At 45.4% G+C, this 21903-nt stretch overlaps 1 protein-coding gene across 4 annotated transcripts in view; it reads right to left on the reverse strand.

Moving 5' to 3' along the window:
• Positions 1–21903, reverse strand: part of DENND2A (DENN domain containing 2A) — a 56643-nt gene that overhangs the window by 21784 nt on the left and 12956 nt on the right. For 2 of the 4 annotated variants that reach the window (XM_042889891.1, XM_042889892.1), the window contains exons 2-8: positions 15450–15563; positions 12577–13788; positions 10917–11044; positions 7610–7731; positions 4476–4673; positions 3611–3704; positions 2316–2366 (exon numbers count right to left, since the gene is read on the reverse strand). In XM_042889891.1, the coding sequence (XP_042745825.1) occupies positions 2316–2366; positions 3611–3704; positions 4476–4673; positions 7610–7731; positions 10917–11044; positions 12577–13788; positions 15450–15535 (1891 nt within the window). In that variant the 5' untranslated portion in view covers positions 15536–15563. Of the gene's footprint in view, positions 1–2315; positions 2367–3610; positions 3705–4475; positions 4674–7609; positions 7732–10916; positions 11045–12576; positions 13789–15449; positions 15564–21903 lie in introns of those variants that run through there. The other 2 variants (XM_042889893.1, XM_042889894.1) reach the window with 2 other exon arrangements.

Here is a 21903-nt window from a genome sequence, read left to right on the forward strand (position 1 = left end):
GAATACTGGCAGGGATGGGGACATAATCTTGTTAGTACCATCACATAGAAGATCTCTGGCAGCAGAAGTATTTCACAGACCGTTTTACAGCTGAAGACAACCCAAACTGAGATCTACATAGGAAACAGTGTAACAGTAATACCTGGGCACTCCTCCTCACACTCATGTATGCACTGTCAGATGGCTCAGAAAGCCCTGGAGACATTCAAGGCCAGGCTGGATGTGGCTCTGGGCAGCCTAGTCTGGTGGTTGGTGACCTTGCACATAGCAGGGGGGTTGAAACTAGATGATTTTTAAGGTCCTTTTCAAGCCAGGCCATTCTATGATTCTATGATACGACTCTACAAAAACTGTGGGTAGCAACCTCCACGGTACTTGGATCAGGCTACGGCTATGGCTCCACTGGCTCAGCAATGCTTGGCACTCCCAGGTTTGGTAACATGGGCTGGGCTGCAAGCCAACAGCAAAAACAAGGGAAGTGCAAATGAAAAGGGCTGGCTCATCTCTGCCTGATCTCTCAGGACCGCATTTCTACAAGTTCTCCCAAGACAATGGGAAAACAAGAGAAACAGCCAAGCAAGCCGTAACTGCAACACATCTGAGCTGTGGGACAATAAACATTCCAGCATAGAAAGTAATGAAAAGCTGCCTGCTGAGAAGAGACCAGATGAGATTCCCTAAGACCGTCCCCCTGCTTCATTTTACAGTTGTATCCAAATTAAATCTCCGTGAGTCTCCTTTAGTCCTACTACAAAAGAAAGAAAGAATTAACTACAACCAGAGGCTCCAGCACATTCTCACACATGTGCTTTTTGCTAATGTGGGTGGTAAAGCAACATTTTTTACAGAAACAATGACCATAGGGATACTGCAGAAACCCCACATACACAGCACATCTGCTTGGGAGAGAGTGTATATTCAGTCCAGACTCCTGACCTTTTGTCTGGTAAAGCTGTGCCGCTCATGGACTATTCCAGACAATACAACTCAAAGCAATCTTGAGGTGCCTCTTAAATCAGAGAGTGACACAGTCCCCGGACAGTTACAGCACGGAAAGATGGCTCCGACTCCTTTCTCTCATCAGCTGTTATGTGATTTGCTTTAAGGCTGTAACTCTTCAAAAGCTTTCAGAAATGGTCTCTCTTTTACCAGGGACTTCAAAACAAGCACTGCCACAGCAATGCTGAGTGCTTCTGAAAAGCTCACTTAGGCTCTGCATTGTTTATATTCTGTGCAACCTACTAAAGATACGGGGATTGTACTGCTGTCATCGTGGCAGAGCTTGTCTTTATATGTTTTTCCTTCCCAAGGGTCGGTACTTATGGCTGTGATGTGCAGTCTCACAACCGCTGCCTGATGATTTACTGGGTCTCAGCTGACGTACAGGGACTTACTAAGCAGTGGTAAGTGGCTGGTGTGTTTGGTCTGTTAAGCACAGCCTACAAATTTGAAAAGAAAGGAGTGGTGATCACAGCCAAGTCCAACCCTCTCGGACTGAGGTTTCTGTTCTAACAAACTGAAAGAGGGAAAGGATGAGCTCTCCTAAGCAAAGACACTACAGCTGACATGGAGTGAGAACTGCTGCTTATCCCCCTTTTCAGATTAAGAACTGATCTGTTACCTCAATTAGGTGTGTGTGTAAATCAGGAAACTTTGGATCCTGAACGAAATTCAGTTTTGCATTCCAACTCCATCAGGATTTTTAATTTGCTTCATAAATTCCCAAGAGAATGTAATGCTACCAGCACGTTACAAGGCTAATTATAGTGCAAGAAGATTCAAAAGCATTATGGAGACCAGTACACAATATACAAGCTCTACTGCAGTGAAACAAGGAATGCAGCACTTAACCCCAATGTAGCCGATGCAGAAGAGTTTACTTACAGCAATAAATCACATAGTGCAATTCCACTTTCCTAGCTAGCCAGTCTGGCCAGTGGGTTTTCTCCCTTAATCAATTTGCAGTGGGGCTACTGAACACTCTGTCCCACTGCAATACTGCCTCTGTCAGCTTGTTCACACGTTGATGCCTGTGCACTTAGAAAAACCTCATTTTATTTCCACAGCATATAAACCATCTGCTATGATAGTGCAAAGAGCTTTGAAGCAAATTGGAACAGACATTTATTCTGGACTTCTATAGCCCTTTACTCTTTTGTTTTCTCCTGCAGTTTTCAGATCTTTGTTCTCTTACTGTGTTCTGAGTAGAAAGAAGCTCTTTCTCCAAAGCTGGAACACAGAGGAAAGATCTTGACCTAAGAATGCAGAGGAGAGCTTATCAGAAGGCATTTGTTCTCTTCACACATTTGCCTTACCTTTCAGCTTCTCTTCGGTATCACTGTCTGATTCACTATTTTCATCTGTAACTAGGAAATAAGAAAGGGGAAGACAAAGTAAGTGAAGCCTATTTATAACAGTGCATTTCCTATCACTGACACGAGAAAGCTGGATCTAACAACCTCAGGGGGAAGACAGCACAAATCTCAAGTGCCTCTAACTTTTCAGGGACACACATACACATGCTTAACTCACCGCCTTCAGTATTTTCCCATTCATTCATCTGGGGAACCAAAAAAAAAAGCAACAAAATCCATTTTGCACAGCCATTAGAGTTACATAAAGAATAAAATGCCAGAACAGTCTTTCCATCCATGTTCATATAAGCATGATACAAGGGCAAAACACTGATTAATATGCAGTAGCATGTGGGATAAACGGTAGAAATAAACAAAAAACCCAACAATTGCCAGAATGAATGAGACTCAAGGCCTGTATTGTCCTACAGCCTGTTTGTGTTGGTGCTTCAGAGAAGAGTATAAAAACAAGTGGAAAGACCAGTCTGGGATGCTTCCCTTGAAGTTCACCTAAACACACACACTCATCCACTTTATAAATAGGACAGGATAAGCAGTAACAAGTAATTGTGGGAAAGAAACAAAGTTGTAAGCCACCTTTTATTAGAAATTACAGTGTTAAAAAAAAAAAAAACTGTGCTGGAATGATATAATTTATAGTTTTGCAGAGATTAGATGTTTAAAAGTAATTGCTTTGGAGTACCTGAACAATTGTGGTGAGCTACTGATTGACAGTGAGAGGCTGAAAATCTCAGTCTTGAGATAATGGAGATGGTTCTACGGTTCAGAATCTAGAAACCGTGATTCCCAACTGAGTCTATTTACTTACTGGAATGTTGGAAAAAGCAGAACTGCTTCAACATCCACTATCTTCTATTGCACAGTTCATTAAAGTGACACATTCCCACAAAATATTTTGATCTCAACAAATCAAGACTCTTTGGACAGAAAATCCTTCTCCAAAGCTTATTGCCAGTTTCAGAAATAAATAGCAAAAAGTGGAAACATTTCTGGTATGACCTAGGAGGTTATCACATAAAGCCATGAAAAGAAGCAGAAGAAAACAAAAGAGTGCCTTGTCATTAAAGGCCCCCGGGCAGCAGAACAATCTTTATCTTTCCAAAAGAAGGGGTGGAAGTCCCAGCAAGGACTGGAAGAAGCATTAAAAAAACATCACATGACACATCAAGTCAGCCTAAACTCAATGGCAAGTTCTCAAAAAGTCTTAAATATGTAAGGAGTCAAAGTTCCTTTACCTTTTCCTGAATTGCTCTCTGTAGATTGCGATAATCTCTTGACACGTTTCTTTCCCCTCCGTGCCTCATAAATGGCATTGATTTTCAACACAAGCTGCTCATCAAAAACACAAACAAACAAACAAACAAAAGGTTATTTTCCTCCCCAGGCAAGAAAGAATGTTAGAATTTCAGGAAAAGTGTTTCACTTCCCAGTCCTGGCTGTACTGTAACACTTCACTGGATGCCCCAGAATCAGTGGCTATCAGCATCTGCCTTGCACAGTAACCTACAGAGTAACTCAAAATTCATACGTGCAAATATGGATACAGATCTGGCAACCAGGAAACAAATAGGATAAACAAACATGTCCCTTTTTCCCCAGCATGAAAACTATGGGTTCAGGAAAAAAATCACCACACGTAGACGCTGGTAGTCTCTGCTTGTCCTGCAAAGACTATGACACACAACTTTGTTTTTATAACTGTGCTTTTGGAATATTCAAAAGAAGGCCTGCTGCCAAGCCTCGTTTAGATTGAATACAATTCCTGACAGTTCTGAAACAAAATCAGATTGAAACAGAGTCATGCTGTACGCAAAGACAAACTAGGAGATGTCACTCCAGAAAATGCCCTTCATCACAATCAAATGCCAGATTTTCACGTATCTCATGATTTGGCAAGATGAAAAAATATATTCTTCAAAACTTGCAGAGATGTTTGTACACCTTCCCCTTCAGGCAGAAAAGAAATTAAACACAAGTCAAATCAACTGCAAGGACAATGGCTGTAATGCAGGGGTATCACACTGGAAACTGAAGAAAACTCTTTCATACTTGCATTCCAGCGTGAAGAAACTAGCAAAAGAGAGAAAGACCAAGATTTACCTTGGGAATCTTCCTTCTCCTCTTGCCATTCTGAGGATCTCCCAAGGAGAAGAAGGTGTCATCTGGACTGCTGGGAGTTGAAGGAGGGCTGATTTTGGATGGTGACCCGGTTCCATCACGGCTCAGTTTCCTTATTTCTGGCAGTTTGAAACTCCGCCGCTCTGAGTTTTGTCTAAAAAAAGTGGGCTTGGAAAGCAACTGGAAACAGAAGAGGAGGAATGACTGAACACGGCACGTCATGTACCTTTGCTTCATTGCTAACAATGTCACAGTAGTAAATCCTGTGGGGAGTCCACACCACTCAGTTGCCAGAATTGTCTAACTTCTGAGAATGCTCAGAGGTTCCTGCACACACAAGGAATTCGTCCAGCTGCTAGGCTAGGCCATGACTATCTGGACAGCAATTTAATCATCCCATGTTCATTCCAGAACATAACACAGTCTCAGAACTTGGTCAAGAAACCTTACTCTAGTGTGCAATCCAGAGGCTGGTAAACAGGACAGCCACAAGCGTATGGGCTAAGGAGCAGATGGCCAGGAGGAAGAGAGGAGTAGCGAGGCTAGATGAAAAGCATGGCCAGTGTGGCTGAATATTCTGTCTCTGTCAGGACAGAGAATTAAATATTTCAGAGGATGATGCAAGAAGAGTCCTGATGGACAATTAGGGAAATTGGTTTCCCCCTAAACCCAGCAGCAAGTTCAGTGGGAGCGTAGCAGTAGATATTCCAGTACCATACTGAAGTTTAAAGTCCCTGACCAAAAACAGCACAGAAAAGCAGAAAGCTCAGCTCCAGATAAAGGAGAACAAACTAATTCTCACGAGAAAGAATGCTCAGTAAGAACTCTTTTTTGTCTTCTAATTTCCTAGTGGTTATGGTAAGTTTAAGTCATGCTTTTTTCAGGCATTGTATATATCAAAGGTTACCCCAACATGGAACTGGGAAGTGAAGGTAAGAGGAACCTAAGCTTATTCTCATCAAGTCAGTCCAGCACTATCTGAGGTAGCATAATGGTCTGTCTATTTCAACAAATATACCCAGCAGACTTACTAGCCAGACTGACACATTCATTCAGGCTAGCTCAGGTGTCTCTGAATGGTTTGCAGAACACTCACAAAAAGGCATACCACCCACAGAGAAGTCACACATGAAAATGACTCTTGGAAGAATCTTTGCACTGAGCAATCTCATCCTGCACTGGTGATATAAACCACTACTGAAATCTGTCCAGACTCCATCCTGGGCACGCTCTCCAGTGTGATTCATACTGCAGTTGCAAGCCAGATCATTGCCAAGAGAGCAGCAATACTTCTGCTCTGACTGATGCAAATCACAGCTTTGGGATGTCAAAGCATCATAGTGCAACATAATTACTTCCATTCAGTTCTTCAGTAACTGTCCTGCTGGGAAACATATTTAGGGTGAAAGACATTCCTGAGTAACACTGCAGCACCACTTACACAGTATGGGTGGGAAATAGGTACACAAGCGATTGCAAAGCTGTCTGACAGAAAATAACTTCATTCCAAACACTCATGTACAGACTCATGTTGCTCTAGAACTAACTAGTACAACGAGAATGGATTCATAACTGCAGGACAATTTTCATTTGGAAGCATTAAGTTATCAAGGAAAATTTCAGTTGCTGGTTAAGCTGGTTGGAAAAGAGGAGCACATCCAGAAATGCTGCACTGACTTCTCAAAATGTTGGCTAACAAATAGCCAATAATAGCTGCAACTTGGAGAGCTTGGGAAAAACCTTCAGTCGGGGCTGAAGGGTTATATCCCTACTAGCTGCAATGTACCCAGTTGTTGCCAACATTATTTCTGCCATCAGGCTGCCCCTTCTGTTCCAGGCTTGGACAATCTAAATAGGCAACAGGAAGCACTCAATCCAGCTCAGGACTGGCCTCGATGAGTTCTGAGCATGATGTGCAGACTCATACTTTGCCTCTCCGTTTGGTTTCACTGTCAAGGAGAAAAGTGGCATCTGTCTGTAAGCTGTGCTGCTAGCAGGGACATCCTTTTAGGATGGGCTCCCTAAGCCCAGGACTAGTATTGCATTGGTTACCAGCAACCCATCCCATCAAGCAGAGATCAGAAGTGGCATCCCAAAGGAAAAGTCTGCAGAGGTATCTTGGCATCAGCATGAACAGACTCATACTGTCCACAGACACAGAGCCAAGACAACCACAGGGCTTGATTACCCAAGCACTAAAACACACTGTGTGAAGGAGGGAAGGAGGAGCTTTCCTGTACTAGATTCTTCTCTCATTGTTTAGTATCTGGAACAAATTTAGTACTGAACTTTCGTCCCAGTACAGGTATAAGGCAAAGACACAGCAGATCATTTTCACTCCCATCCCTGCCAATGTAGCCCTTCTGCCAGTAAGGTACAACACTCACTAGAAAATGTATTGGGATTTTTCTATGGATTCAGAGATAATTCCCAAATCCAAACAACCTCATGATATGAACATGCCCATTTCTGGATTCCCATTTTGTATCTGTTGCTCCTGAACTCATTTGTCCTGAGGAAAGCAGAGATCTTAGTTCACTGTCACTCTGAATTCATTAACAATGTGGAGACAGGTTCCCAGAGGTGAGGGGCTGAAGTCACAAGCTGTCACTGCTGTACTCTTTGCATACACAAACTGTTGCTCTTTTCTAGCTGCACAGTTGCAAAATCGCTCAGAGGACAGTGACACAGAAAAAAATTTCTGGGGACACACATTTGTATACAAATCGGATTGAGAAGAGGATTTCTTCCCATCCTTTTATTACATCAGTCTTGGATTGCAGCTGTATAAAATTTCAGTGTAACAACAAATTATTCAGTCCTTTTCAGGCCAATTGCTCCTTAGTGCATGGCAGATGTAAAGTACCAGGGGAAGGAGCCCAGGTGTGAAAAAAAATGAAAGCCAAAAAAACACTTGTGTGAAGGCATGTTGCTTTTACTTTGCTGAAGGGCAACACATCCTTTTCTATTACATCATACTCTTATCAGTGGTAAAGACAAAAAGGCAGCAAATCCTACTATAAAAGTCAGAGGCAAGACTCCACCATTCCACACAGAAACAAGATTTCAGCCAAAGACCTCTGGAGCAAGAGAGGTGGCCACCTGAAACAAAGTACCTTAGTGGGAGTCCCAGGTACTGAAGAAGTGGGGGATGCTGGGAAGGTCAGGACACATTTCTTCCCCAAACAGCGGCTGTTGGTCTCAATGTCTTCATAAGGGTTTTCCTTAGATGGTGGATCTGCAGTAAAAAGCCACAAACAAGAGACTGTAAGTGCAGAAAATCCTTGAGGTCTGCCATAAAAATCTGTTTGGGGATCTGCTGGACTTCTCTCACCTCCCACATCAGACATAAAGACCTGTTCTCAAGCATTCCTGCCATTGCTTCATTCTCTCCACAGCCCCAGAAGTCCAGCTGCTCACTGGACAGTGTCCAAACCCTGACACTGTTGTATTCAGCCATAGGAACATATCACAGAAACTACAGATGGAAAAGATGCAGCAAGTCCTGAAGTTCATTTCCTTCTCTTCAGAGGAGCTGTGAGTTTCTCATGCACAGCGGTCTTATTAAATCATAATTATAGTTCCATCTTTCCAGTCTTCTGCTTAAAATTATTTCTGAATGAAGCTGTCAGCCAAAAGCTAGCGTAAGAGACCCCTTTCCATTTCAACCCCACATTTAGAGAGACCTCTAGTCATCATTTAAGTGGAGCCAGCACTGCTCTTGAGCTGAGTGCCGCAGCATGGATGACTGGCACACAATACAGGCTTTTGAACACATTTGCCATTCATGAATGCCTCAGTTCCCACAGACCCCACTTTAGAGAGAGGAAAGGATTCACCTAATCCAGGCCATCCAAAGCCAGGATGCTCTCTCTAAAAAGAGAGAAAAAGAAAAGGAGGGAATAAAAAGGCCATCTGAAGTAAGATCTGGTCCATTCTTACATGAGAGCCTCTCAAAAACTTAAGCTTGAATGACCACCCAGAGGTGTCCTGTTCTTGAGGTATGTGACCAGTTTGAGTTTTAAGTACCCAAGATTAAATATAATGAACTTCCTACACCCCGATCTTCAGCAGTGTGGAAAACACTAACATAAGCATCTTCAAAGAAAAGTATACCATTCTGAAAAAGCAGGTTGTGGTATCTTCAACTGAGCGTCCTAAAAGAACAATGACAAAGTCTCAGTCCAAGCACCTTCGAGTGCAGGCAACTGGTTATGAGACTTCCCTTTTCACCAGCACCTTTTCATGAATCCCAGCGGACAGCTGGGCAAAGCAACTGCCTTTCTGCTGCATTCATGTAATGCTTGATTGAGAGCTAAGACTGGAGGCCAGAGATACTGCAGGCACCTGGGAGCAAGAGCTGTGGATGGCTGTGGATGGCTCCAGGATCTGTCAATTTGGTGTGCTCTAACCTGACTGCCCGGCCAGGAAGGGAGTGCAACTGAAGTTTTCAGACAAGGACAGAAACCCAAACCTTTTCAACACTGACTTCTGTCTGTTGCTTTGGGATAATTACACTGCAGTGGTGGGCCTGAATTCACCAAGAAGGAAAAGGTAAATCTGTGTGATGCTGGCAAAGTAAGTCCGTGCTAACATTTTTTCTGCATTAATGCTCCGGTCCCTGGAAGTGGTTCCACCTTTTAAATCCAGTGGCACACTTCACAGCTGAGGATGTATTTCAGCAGTCACATATTGGGTGGACTGGAGAAAGAAGAATGAGGTTGTGTTCTGCTGCCAACCTCATCCTCAAACTGCTTGCCAACATATCCAGTTTTACCTCTTTTTGACACACAAACCTTGATATTCATCTGCCCAGTACAGCTTCCAGTATTCCACATAAGCAATGGCAAACAGGTAGAAAGATGCTTATGAAAAGAATCTGTGTGACTTTCTGGAAAGGGCAACAGATCTCCCAGCAGCAGCTGAACCCTGCTGAAAGTCATGCAGATGTCTATGGGATGTGCATGTGTGCTTGCATGCCCCATGGATGCACACAGTTAACAAAGAATCATAGAATCATCTGAGTTGGAAGGGACCTTTAAAGGTCATCGAGTTCAAATGCCCTGCAATAAACAGGAGCACCTACAGCTAGATCAGGGTGCTCAGAGCCCTGTCTAGTCTGACCTTGAGTGTTTCCAAGGATGGGGCATCCACCACCTCTCTGGGCTACCAGCAGTCCCCATTACTCCTCCACTGGTGTGGTTTTCACATGTTGTTTATATTCTGTGGACTTTGCCCACCCGTGGTCTTGTGAAGAACAAAACTGGCTTTTTTGGAGTTGCCCTGTCCATCTCTTTTCCCAAGCTCCCATGGTAAGACCAATCAGGATTGCAGGAACCAATTAAAGATCACTGACTTTGGGCAAAGCCTAAATATGCAGCAATAAAACAAACAAAAACAAAACAAAACAAATCACGCCCCATTAGCTGACAATTGTCTGTAACTTTGTTTTCTTCTAATCTTTGCAACTGAAAAGCAGGAGGGGAAAGGAATTTCAGCCTGGTACTGAAGTTCTCTGCAAGCTTGGGGCACATGGGTGTGCTTGTGTTTGGATGGATGGATTTGCATACACAGCCACCCGGTAATGCTATCCTTGTTATTCCAGCTGACAAGGTGACAGCTACATAGTGATTTCTGAGACCTCCCATCACGCCCTAAAACACACACATGAAAAAAATACCAGCTGTTCAGACATCCCCTGGATCTTTGGCCCTCAAATAGAGGGAAGATAAAGACAAATGGCTGCTTAGCTTCACAAAAGAGCTTTCCATTTGGCATGGCCCTTTCTGCAAACAGTCCCAAAGGAACAGCATTCCTTTCAGAGATCCTTCTAATCAAATACGATGAGATTTTATTAGTATCAAAATAATAATGCCCTGATTGCTCCTGCGAAAGTGCAGCTGCCTCCCCTGCTGAACAGCACAGACCACCTCTGTAGGTAACAGCTGCATGGTCAGTGCTGATGCAGCTACTCTATTCCTACACAGCTAAACTCAGCCAAGAGCCTTACACAACCCAGCCTACAGCTACAAAAACTTATGAAGGCTTTTTCAAGAGGGATTCTATGTTCTGTGTTCAGTGATCTACCATGCTGTTCATCGGTGACAAACTCACAACAAAGCACAAACCAGAGGTGTGAGAGCTCGTCCACGGGGTGCAAAGAAGACAGAGGACAGACACCAGCAAAAACTGGTCCCCACATGCCTCAGGTTCATCTTTGAAGCCAATGAATTCTGAAATATTTGGTACGTTTTTCTTATAACTATGCCATTAAATCGTGTAAACTATGATCTGCGTAAATCTGTTTTGCATGTGGATAACAAACAAACTTCAATCAGCACCACCAACGCGGGGCTGTTGACCACAAGTCCTCTGTGTTATTCAGTGCTCGCAGTCAAATCCCTCCCTGGCCAAAGCTCCTACCCAGTATGTCTTCATAGACGTTCTCCTCTGATAAAGTGCGTGTGAGGGCCAGCTTGGTCTGCGCGTACCAATCCACCCTTCCATTCTCTGATGACGACTGCAGCAAGTCTTCAAACTCGTACGACTTCCTGCACGTTGATGGGAGAGGAAAGGAACAGAGAGTGATGCAGCTTTTACAGCCAAATGAAAGCATTTTGTAATTCACTCACAACACTACACAGAACCTTAGGCCATGACAGGTCCCATTTAGGGCACAGGAGTTTCCACCCTCACCAGTCATAAGGGCCTCCCAAAATCAGGTCTCTCAGCAGTAGAGGATAGCAGCACTCAAGTGTTGGGTGCTAAAAAGGATAAAAACTAACGAGTCCTTCACTGATGAACCTGGAGAGTTTCAGTTTCCTTCCGGCACCCAAAACAGGAATTCTGATGTGACATTTCATGCAGCTGTGTTTTCTATTCTCCTTGCCTCAAAAATGTGCTACAATCACGAGGGTAGAGATAAAAGACAAGAAAGCGTTCCAGGAAAATACATACACAGTAGATTCAGTTAGAAGAGTAAGTTTACTATTAACAGTGAAAATGTTGTGGAAGAGTCTAGAGATTATCATCCCAGGGCTGCTTCCAGATCAGCTGTATTAATTTTACAATCACAGTTTTTGCTAGAAACAAAACAAAACACACAAAAATAACACAACCCCCTCAATCTTGGGCTCGAAGGCTAAGCAACGTAATGCAGTGACCTTAAAGCCCAATCTACCATGACATATCTCTTCACAATTACCCCATGAAGTTATGCCGACTGCTCAAAGTTCTCAGAGATACTGCAGAATCACAGAATCCTTAGAGTTGGAAGGGATTTTAAATGCCATCTAGTCCAACTTCTCTGCAATGAACAGGGACACAACTAGATCAGGTTGCTCAGAGCTCCTCCAGCCTGACCTTGAGTGTCTCCAAGGACAGAGCTTCCACTACCTCTCTAGACAACCTGTTCTAGTGCTTCACAACCCTAATTGTGAAAACTTCTTCCTTAAATGCAATCTAAACCTCCCTTTTTAATTTGAGACCATTTCTCCTTGCCTCAACACAGAAGCTCCTTATAAAGACTCTGTCTCCTTCTTTCCTGTAGCTCCCCTTCAGATACTGAAAGTCCACTCTCCAGTGTCCCTGGAGCCTTCTCTTCTCTCCATGCTGAACTCCAGCTCTCTCAGGCTGTCCTTGTAGGAGAGGTGTTCCATTCCCTGGACCATTTTTGTGGCCTTCCTCTGGATGCACTCCGCAGATCTATGTCTCTCCTATACAGAAGACTCCAAACCTGGACACAGCAATCTCACCAGTGCAGAGAAAAGGGACAGGATCACCTCCCTCACCCTGCTAGCCACACTGCTTTTGATGCAGCCCAGGATATGGCTGGTATTTTTGGGCTGCAAGGGCACGTTGCTGGCTCATGTCCAGCTCGCCTCCCACCGGTATCCCCAAGTCCTTTTTGGCAGGGCTGTGCTCCATCTTTACGTAACTTAGTGCAGATCATGGCAAGCAAGGCTCTCGTTTACTGGGGATTACGTGTGACCAAGGAAGATGCAGCTCTTCCAATGAGATACAGGAAGTGGGGGGGGTACTCCACCATTAAGACCAACACCTTTGTGAAACACAGCCCAATTACCTGTGGTCAGCGTTGTTCTTGTGCTTCCCGCTCCAAAGCCTCCTGCTGACAGCTGATGGAGGAGGAGAGGAGGGGAGAGGAGGGGGAGGAATGGATGGCAGAGGAGGCAAGTTTCTTTTATTCCTAGCTGCTGGCACCCAGTCCTCTTCCCCCTCATGTTTGAAAGTCCGCCGGGGCTTTGGCAGTGGGTTGATGAAAGGTTTCTTCTCTGGCACCCCTGGTTCTGTGTACACATTTTCTGTTGTGCAGTCCTTGGATTTCACATGAGAAGTTCTTACCTCTTCTAGAGTCCCAAAAATTGGCTCGCTGATTTCAGAGTCCAAACGAAGAAGCCTTTTGTTGAGCTCAGTCCCACATATGCTCTCATGGCCCTCTGGAGCAGCGTGTCCTTGTGCTGCCTTCTCCTGCAAGCACTGTGGGGAGTAATAAGTACCAGGCAACTGTGGCTGCAGCTCTGCTGAGCCATCCTTCAAAGCCTGCTCCAGCTTCTTGACCTGACTAAGCACTGAAAGATTCTCCTTCTGGCCCTCCCACTTCCCACCTTTCACTTCTTTGCACTTTCCAAGGCTGGACTGCACTTCCTCATCCTTCTCTGTTTCCCCTTTCCGCTGTGCTCCTTGTCCCATGCCTTTCGGAGTTCCTGCCTTCCGCTCATTCTCTTTGCCTGCCCCTTTGCACTCCAGCTCCCAATTCGTAAGTCTCTTGGTCTCCACTTTCCGAGACGTCACTGCTTCTCCACTTGTCTTCTCAACTACACACGGTATCTTGTGCTCCTCTTTAGTTCCTTGCTCCTCCTCCCGACGAGGAGCAGACTGCATTTCCTTTTTCCCTTCCCACTCTGAAATTTTGTCCTTGATGCTGAAGGACTTATTCCTCAAGCCAATTTTTCCAGGGGTCCGTGTACTCTGAGTACCTCCTATTTGTTTCCTGATGACTCTACTGTTTTCTTTAACGTTCAGATCCACAGATGGGTCACTGATGATCATTTTGGGACTCAGCATGTTCTGCTGAAAGCAGTCTAGCCTTGGATCGAGCATCAAGTTCTCCAAGGCTCCCAGAGGGTTCTTCACCACGCAAGAAACTTGTTCAGCTTCAGGTGTTACACTCAGGGTGACAGAGGCACCTTCAGAACATCTCTCACTTGAAGATCCACACAGAAGTCTTCCTAATTCCTTCACAGCTGCTGTACTGTTTTTATCTGCAAGTTTGATCCTATACACCAAAGACAAAAAGAGAAGAGACATTCACTGCCATTGTTCACCCTTTTAGTCAGTCCATCAGCTCCACAAATTCTACTTACAAATCTGGTAACAGGACAGGATGCTCACACTGAGCCCCTGAGAAACAGACTTGTGGGAGAGAATGCCAAGGAAATGGTCTTAACCAAAACACAATGTTCCTCTCATTATGACTAGTGAAATGAAATCTTTCTCTATGGCAGAAGTAGGTGGCAGATAGTAATTTCTGTACAACAGACATGCTGATACCAATGAGAGGTTCAACAGAATTTTGTAAGTGTTTAGAAGTGCAGCGGTTTTGTACAGCTTCAAGGCATTAAGCAGGTCCACTGCAAATAAATACAAAATTGATCCTTAACAAAAAACAGAAAAATCACTGCTGTTAGAGCAGACACCATGTGGCACAGACAACACTCCCCTAGATCCACCTCAGAGGGTCTGTCTGGATTCATTCAAATATTCCCAAGTGCACATTAAAGTACAAGCCATGCACTTCTATTACTACATTTCTACATCTCTACCATCCCAGGCTACATGTGGGATTGGGCTCCCACACACCCAGGCACGCTCCCTCAGCACAGAGGATGTGATATAGCACCCAAGCACTAGGCTCAGCATTCTCAGAGCAAGGGATTCAACATTTTCATTTGTTTGAGTACAAACCACATCAAAAAGTCCCTAATATCTTTAGTCTGGGGGACCTCCAAGTGCTTTTTTTCTTTTCAATACTGTGTTATTATATCAACACAGTAAAGTTCCAGCTGGACAGACAAATAGTTACTCCAACACAAAATACTTCTGAACCGAAGTACTTTCCAGTGCTTAGCAATGCTTGGGCTTGGAAAGTAATACTAGCACAACACAAGGTAGAGATGCAAGCCCTTATCATGAGTCCCATTTAACCACAGTACTAACACTGAGATTCAACTCTGTAAATTGCTGTCAACCTAAATGTATCAATGCGCCTCTCACAGAGCTTAAGCACTCTGGTAAGAACATCCGCTTGGATACCCTGAGTGCTGGCAGGCTTTGTGCTTTGTCCTGGAGCTAAGCAATGCTGGCAGCCATTGCAGGCTCAGTTGTAGTGCAAATTGAGTCTGGGATGGGTTTCTGAGCAGGAGGACCTGAGCCAGATGCTGTTCTTCCTTAGCCTCGCAGATATTTAACTCGTGGCTGTGTCAGTGACAACTTCATGCTTGGGACAAGAACTGGCACTCTGAACATCACGGATCTTTCCCTGGGAGCAAGGCTTGGCAGTGACACTGTGGCTGGACTGTGCACTAAAAATCAGGGGTGGACACCAGAAAAAGCCTGTTAGGGGTAGTGACAGTAAGGCTTGTCTGAGGAGTCTCCATGATGAAGATTTCAAGTGCAGCTGGGGTATCATCAACACAATGGTTCTGCCCTGGGGCAGAGCTCTTTTAGCATGGTGCCTCTAGGACATTATCACTGACAGGATGCTAAAAACATAATGTGGCAACCTTGAGATGGCAATGAAACCACCTGAGGCATACAGGGGTGTGATCTAACATGTGAATAGAGAAGGGTAGCGTTAAGCTGAAAAAATATTTTCTTCTTTTGGTTTTCTTTCTATTGGGGATAATAAATGAAAGCAAAGCAGCCCAGCACCAAAACCTGGAAAGCTCCCACCTCTCAGCAGACTTGCAGACACTGCTCTCAGACCTGCTGCTCACATCAGCCACCTTGCTAGCTGTCATCATGTCAGCACACAGCTGGGCAGCAGTTCACCTGCAGACAGACACAAGGAAGAGCTGTCATTCTGTGCCCAGCTCTCCCCTCCTGCTGCAAACAAACACATGCACATACATCTCTTCCTGAAGTCCAGGAGAATTAACAGGGGCAAAATATGACAGCTCCCAGAGGACATCCTCAGTTTCACCATCTGCAAAACGGGAAGAAGGGTGACAGCACCACCCCTTAGAAGCCCAGGGAAGAGCTAACAGGTTTTGATAAGAAGAACAATCTTTGATTCAGTATCAAGTACAGTACCATGATTTGAATACGCAGCATGCTTTGTGAATGTTTTTATTATTGCCAAAGTCTCAGAGGATTTAGGCTTTTTCTACTCACAGAACAAGAAAACAAAAATGATTTTAGTAAGAACTGTGCTAAGGCCACATGACGTAAGCTCTTCCAGTTGTCACAACAACCCCTTCAACATTTTATTACCAAGAGACAATGCACTGAAGCACTTAGTTATGTTGCAGTGTGCCCTCCGGTGGGCCGTGACAGGCTGCTGGTCCCCTCTCTACCTCTCAGGGCAGGAAGGGGCTCGCCATCTCAGACATCATGCTTGGAAAATCTGTGGCTTCCCCAGTCTATCCGCTCACCTGCTCTGCCTGATGCTACCCTGCCATGCCCAGCACCCGGCAGTAAGACTGAGCATCTCAGGAAGTTTAGTCAGTTCTTGTAGCTTTTAAAAAAAGCATACCAACAACAACGAAGAACAAAAGAATCCCTCATTTCCACTGCTCGAGTATTTTGGGCAGAGAGAAAGAAAGAAAAAAATCAGTCTTGTTTGTTCCCAGTTTTCTCTCCTCCCTTTATCCCACGCTGGCAGTGTTCCTAAGATGAGGAGTGAACTCTGGGTCAACTCAGTGTGTACACATTCAGGGCAGCTCATGGCTAACCATTTAGCAGACTCTCTTTCCCCAGACAATAAACCCCTTGGCTTCTCCTCCTCATTAGGAACTGGAACAAACACCCATTTCACTTCTAGACACAGAGCGGCCTTGCAAAATAGTCAAGAAAATTTACCAGCCCGAGAAACAAAATCTATTCATGCATCCATTAACTGTTATGCATTGCGAATAATGGAAAACTAATGATCGCCCGTGTCTCTGTCCAAAGGATGACTCACCCAGGCAACCAGAGCAGATTCCTGCAAAGCAGCAACTGAGGCTGCATAGCACTTGGCTTACAGCTTCCTTACAGTGCCCTGGTGCTGCACCACTGGGTCACTGATCAGTATGCCCAGGCACTGCCATTAGCAGTAAGAAACCTCCCAACAGCTGGCAGTGGACATACAGCCCCTCTCCAAGTTTTGCCGCAGAGATGACCTAGTTCCAATCCCCCTGCTGCAGGCAGGATTGCCAGTTGCTACAACAAGCACTAGATCAGGCTGCCCAGGGCCCCATCCAGCCCGGCCTTCAACACCTCCTGAGACTGAGGCCAGGAGTCTCCTAAGCAACGAGGGATCAGATGCTGCAGTATGAACACAACCACTAGGTGTACATATCCAAACACCTTGGAAGATGTGGAAGAAAAAAAAAAAATCAACTCTGGAACAAAAGAGCAGAAATGAGGTACCTCCTGATTAGCTCAAAGGTCAGATAATTAGCATGAGGACACTCCCAAGCCCAAATGAGATGCAGAGCGGATGGGGCTGAGACTTTAGTTAATAAGGCTACCAGAACCAGCTTGCAGACCTGACCCACAGACACCCCCAAAGCCTGACGGGAGGAAACTGGGAGAGCAGTGATGGAAAATCACCTTCGATGGGAAATCAAGGGTAGACCTCTCTCCAGGTTTGGCTCCAATGGCCCCCTGAACTAGCATGGCAGGCCACTGCAAAGGATAAGGGAAGCTCCTCTTTCTCCTGCCTCCCATCTTTCTGCTCAGATTGATCACGCAGGCAGAGCTGAGTTCAGGTTGCATATACCCAAGGAGAACTGACATACACCAAGCAGGTCCCCCTTGATCCACAGCTACTTTCTGCATGAACCACATGCAAACTTTCTGCCAAGCAATCCAAAAGCACAGACCCACAGCAGCAACAGCCCAGAGCCATGTGTCTGGCATGTAGATCCCGCAGCAGCCAGGCCATAGAAGGGGAGAGAAGATGCCAAGATCCATTTGGAGAGTTCCACCACTGCAATTAGTTTGGTAATCCTCATTGTTTGGGGGAACAAAGCCATCATCAGATAGCGTCTCAAAATTAAACCGGGGAAGGAAGGGCAGGGGAGGAAGGAGGGAGCTCCCAAACCTGCTGGCGGGCTCTGGGAAGGATGTGAAGCTCCCAGCAGAAGCTTCTCCGCACAGCCGGCCTCATGTTTCCCATGGCCATGTGATAGGGCTTCCTGCCACTGAGTAGAGCAAGACCTACCCCGACCTCTCTCTTCCAAACAGAGTTCCTGCCTGCTTTGTGTTTGCAAAGAGGCGTTTGTTTACTGATCTATCATTGGCATGCAGGAAGCAGCCTTGAAATGAGCTGTAATCATCTGTCTCCAGCAAGAGCTGTTAGGCTTTCTGCTAATTTAAGTTTTCCTCCCCCCCCTCTGCCTCCCAGATGCCTTCTTCCCCACTTCCAATCAAAAGGCAGTAAGGAGTGTGCTCATCTGGTGCAGAGCACTGGACACCATAATTCCAAAGCAATTGGGGAAGAAAAGGAAGCACTGACAGCGGACATGTTCCTACCCTCAAAGGGCAGAGGGGTCTTCCACTGGGATATGAGCTAAACTTCCTAGGAAGCACCCAATACCCTGCAGTTTGCCTCACCAGAAATGTATGCAGCCTGCACGTGGGTTACACACGTGGTCTTGTCTCCAATAAGGTCAGGCAATGGTCATGGTGAGCTTTCTAGGCCTCCCTATTTTGCTATTACCTTTATAGGGAAAGAAACAAGCGTACTTCAGCAGGGCTTGTGGTTTGGGGATGGGTATCACCCTTGCAATATGCTGCAGGCCACGTCTCAAGACCTCCTTTGCTCCAATTATACCACACCTCACACAGAAACAGGATCCGAGCCTGTAGCTGGGATCGCAGCCACCACGGTGGTGCATGCAAACAATGAGGCTTCACATCCCCACAAGCGACCCGCAGCTGTCAAACGCTCATCCAAGAGGAATAAAGCCATGCTGCGTTTAAAGCCCACGCACATTTTCTTCCCCTTGGTGCTCACTGAAATATCCTCTCCAGTTACTTTTGCGACTTCTGTGTTCAAGCCAGTGAGCTGCAGCAGCCAGACACAGACTGCAAGCAACACTCCCAACCCAGCGCTCTGCAGAACAAAGGATGCAACATACATGGAGGAACAATGTGACAACATTATACAGTGTACATATGTAAAGAACAGGAAGGATGCCAAGAAGACAAAACACTAACAGGAAAATCGTGAGTAAGGCTACGCCACAAGTTAAAGCCTTGCACGCTCCCTCCCCCAGCTCTTACTCTGTTTGGAGCCTGTTTCCCTTTGGGGGAAGAGGCAAGCTTGGAAATGCGCTCTTGTGCACGAACGCACACACAGGGCCACTGAGTGTACCCTGAGCATGGTGCCAGCACCAAGCAGCATCTCCAGGCTGTGCGCGGAGCCATGTGAAGTCCCCAGAAGCAGCTCGCCCTATGCAGAGGACTGAAGGCACTAACAGCAGGATTGTTGGTTCATCATACTCACAATAGGATCCTAACTGTGGGTTGCCAGGCTCAAGCCATTTATTTAAAAAAAAAAGAAAAGCAAAAGAGAAAAAGTTGGATAAAGTTATGTAAACATAAACATGAAGGCCAAATGACTGAGAAGTGATATACTCCTACAGTACATTTTAGAGGACATTTCAGAGCTGGATCCCACATAGTTTCCTAGTTTCCTATCCCTCTTGCCTCACTCTGTCCTAACTGTTCCCTTTGATCTATGATAACTTACCACAGTGCTTGCAAGGGAGTCAGGAGAATCCCATGTGTATAAAACTAGCTATTTTCAAAATCCCCAAAGGAATGGTAGTACCACAGCCCCTCTTGTGCAGCACCCCCATGTCAGAGGGCCAGTGCTGCAGTTCAAGGAATGCAGAAGCTGGCAGGGTTGGCATTCAGCCTGTGCACAGAAAAGCAGTGTTATGGTATGTCCTTAATTTTATCATGCAATTCTACTGATTTTCTTCCCTCTCTAAGCCCACAAAACAATCTCCACCTGCTTATACTGTCACTGACCTGGCTCAGTAGATTGCTATGCTGAAAAGAACTGCCCTACTTCTCCTTCATCCTGGACCACTGCTCCTCCTTTGGCTGCCAGCAATGTGGTCTCACCCTTGTCCGTGGCAAAGGATGTGTCTGATTAGATCTCACAGTTGCCACTGACTAAAAGTGCTCCCTCATATTCCTTCCATCACACTCGTCCTGCTTCCTTTGTACAAGCCCTGATGCTTGTAAAGCCCTTGCTGGGCTAGTACAACTCACTGAACTAGCAAAAAATGAAAGGTTCCCTGCTCAGGCAGTGACATCAGTCACTTGTCATGAAAAATCAGACAAGCACTGAAGCACCGTCTGACGTCATGGTGAGCCTTGAGAAGGGCAGGCAAGGAGGTTCTCAGCCACTCTTCCTCATTCCCTGCCAGATAAAGCAAAGAATCCCTGCAGGCACCAGTTCTACCACTGGCTCACCTCTAGAGTGGGCCCCTTCTGTGCCAAGTGAGGCTGCAGATGTGTCCATCCAACACCTGTGGCTAAGCTGGAGTGGCCAAGTGCTGCAGCCTACATGCATGGCAGACACAACATGAACTGCTCAGACAACTGCAAACGTGGCACCTGAGTGCTCAGCTTCACACAAACGGAAACTACGTTCAGAGACTGCAAGAAGTTTCAGCTTCAGGTTTGCTTGTTTTAAAGGCTAACTGAAACAAAACACTGAATTCGGACAGTATGGCATCAGAGTAGAACTGGCATGGAGTTACCAAACCGGTTCAGTGCTCTGGCCCACACAGATCTCTGCCACCTGACACAGTGCAAGAGCCAAGGCAAGAGCTGCTCCAGAAAGACGGCAGGACAGACACTGCTGGGATTGGTATGTATGTATCAGAATCTTCAGGAATCACAGGCTTTGTTCCAGGTTTGGAAGAAAGTAGCTATGGGGGTCATAGGCAGCCTGATCTAGTGGGGGTTGGAACCAGATGATCTTTAAGGTCCCTCACAACCCAAACTATTCCATGATTCTCTGATTCTGCCATTCAGCTCAGCTTGTCTTTCAAAAACCTACTCTGGTCTTCCCCTACTTTAGTTTTCTCATTTTCTCAGCTAGGACCTTGTTCCTCATCATCTTCCTTGTGTACTCAGCATCAGACTCTGCTCCCTAACTGTCCACTTGGACATACATGGTTAAACTCTCTGAGGTCACTACTTGAGTCTCAGTTTCTGCTCATCTTATGCTTATCTCACTATCAGCAGTCTCTTTGCCCTTCTCCGTCCCTCCTTATTCTCATATTTCCCACTGTATATTCATGAGTGCAAAGCAGCACACATTTCTTTAAGAGACGAATGATGGCACCTTTATGCCCAAGTCATTGCCTTTGACTGAGATCAAGGCTTTTTTTCTTCCTTTCTGATCCAGGCTTCAGCTTTCCTGGATACCAGCAAAATAAGTGGTTTCTACCTCTTTTCCATTATAGTGCCAGAGGGATAATTGATGGCACAGAAAAAAACAAATAACTGCCAGTTCTACTCCACCATTTCTGGACTGAGATTTACAGGGAAGTTCTACTAAATCACAGCAAAGTATTTTGTACCTCTGGTTAAGAGGCCAACTTTTGGCTCTGAAATGGAGATGCTATGTATCCATTACCATACGACTCCCAGGCTGGGATTTCATTATAGGATCTCAGTTGCTGCTGCACTGGCACAAGGCTCTGCTCTGAAAGGAAGCAGAGTGAAAAGCAGTGAAAAGAGGGGAGCAAACAGGAGCTGCTGTGGGTAATGTTGGTGGGTCACCCAAGGTCTCAAATGCATCCATAGGCTGTCCTTGTTCTGTAATAAAGCATCCTTCTTCTGTAGTAAAGCAGTGGAACCCCTGACAAACTACTCTCATTTCCTACCCACTGTTTCCGTCCACCACCCCTTTGCTGAAGATTGTAGGCGATGCTCCACAGGGACATCACAGACATCATAAGTGTCACCTGTCTGTCACAGTGAGCTGGAAGGACGGCACTGGAGATCTTTGCTACCAAAAATTAAAAAAAATCTGCTGAACATATAATCATCAGGGCTGGATAACTTAAGCTTCAAGACCACCAAGTCCAATCATCAACACAACCCATTGAGTCCCATCACTAAGCCATGTGCTTCCATCCACATGTGCAAACTGAAA

Source organism: Lagopus leucura, unplaced genomic scaffold (genome assembly GCF_019238085.1).
Source record: "Lagopus leucura isolate 7727_CA_CO unplaced genomic scaffold, USGS_WTPT01 Super-Scaffold_100159, whole genome shotgun sequence".
Taxonomy (NCBI): domain Eukaryota; kingdom Metazoa; phylum Chordata; class Aves; order Galliformes; family Phasianidae; genus Lagopus; species Lagopus leucura.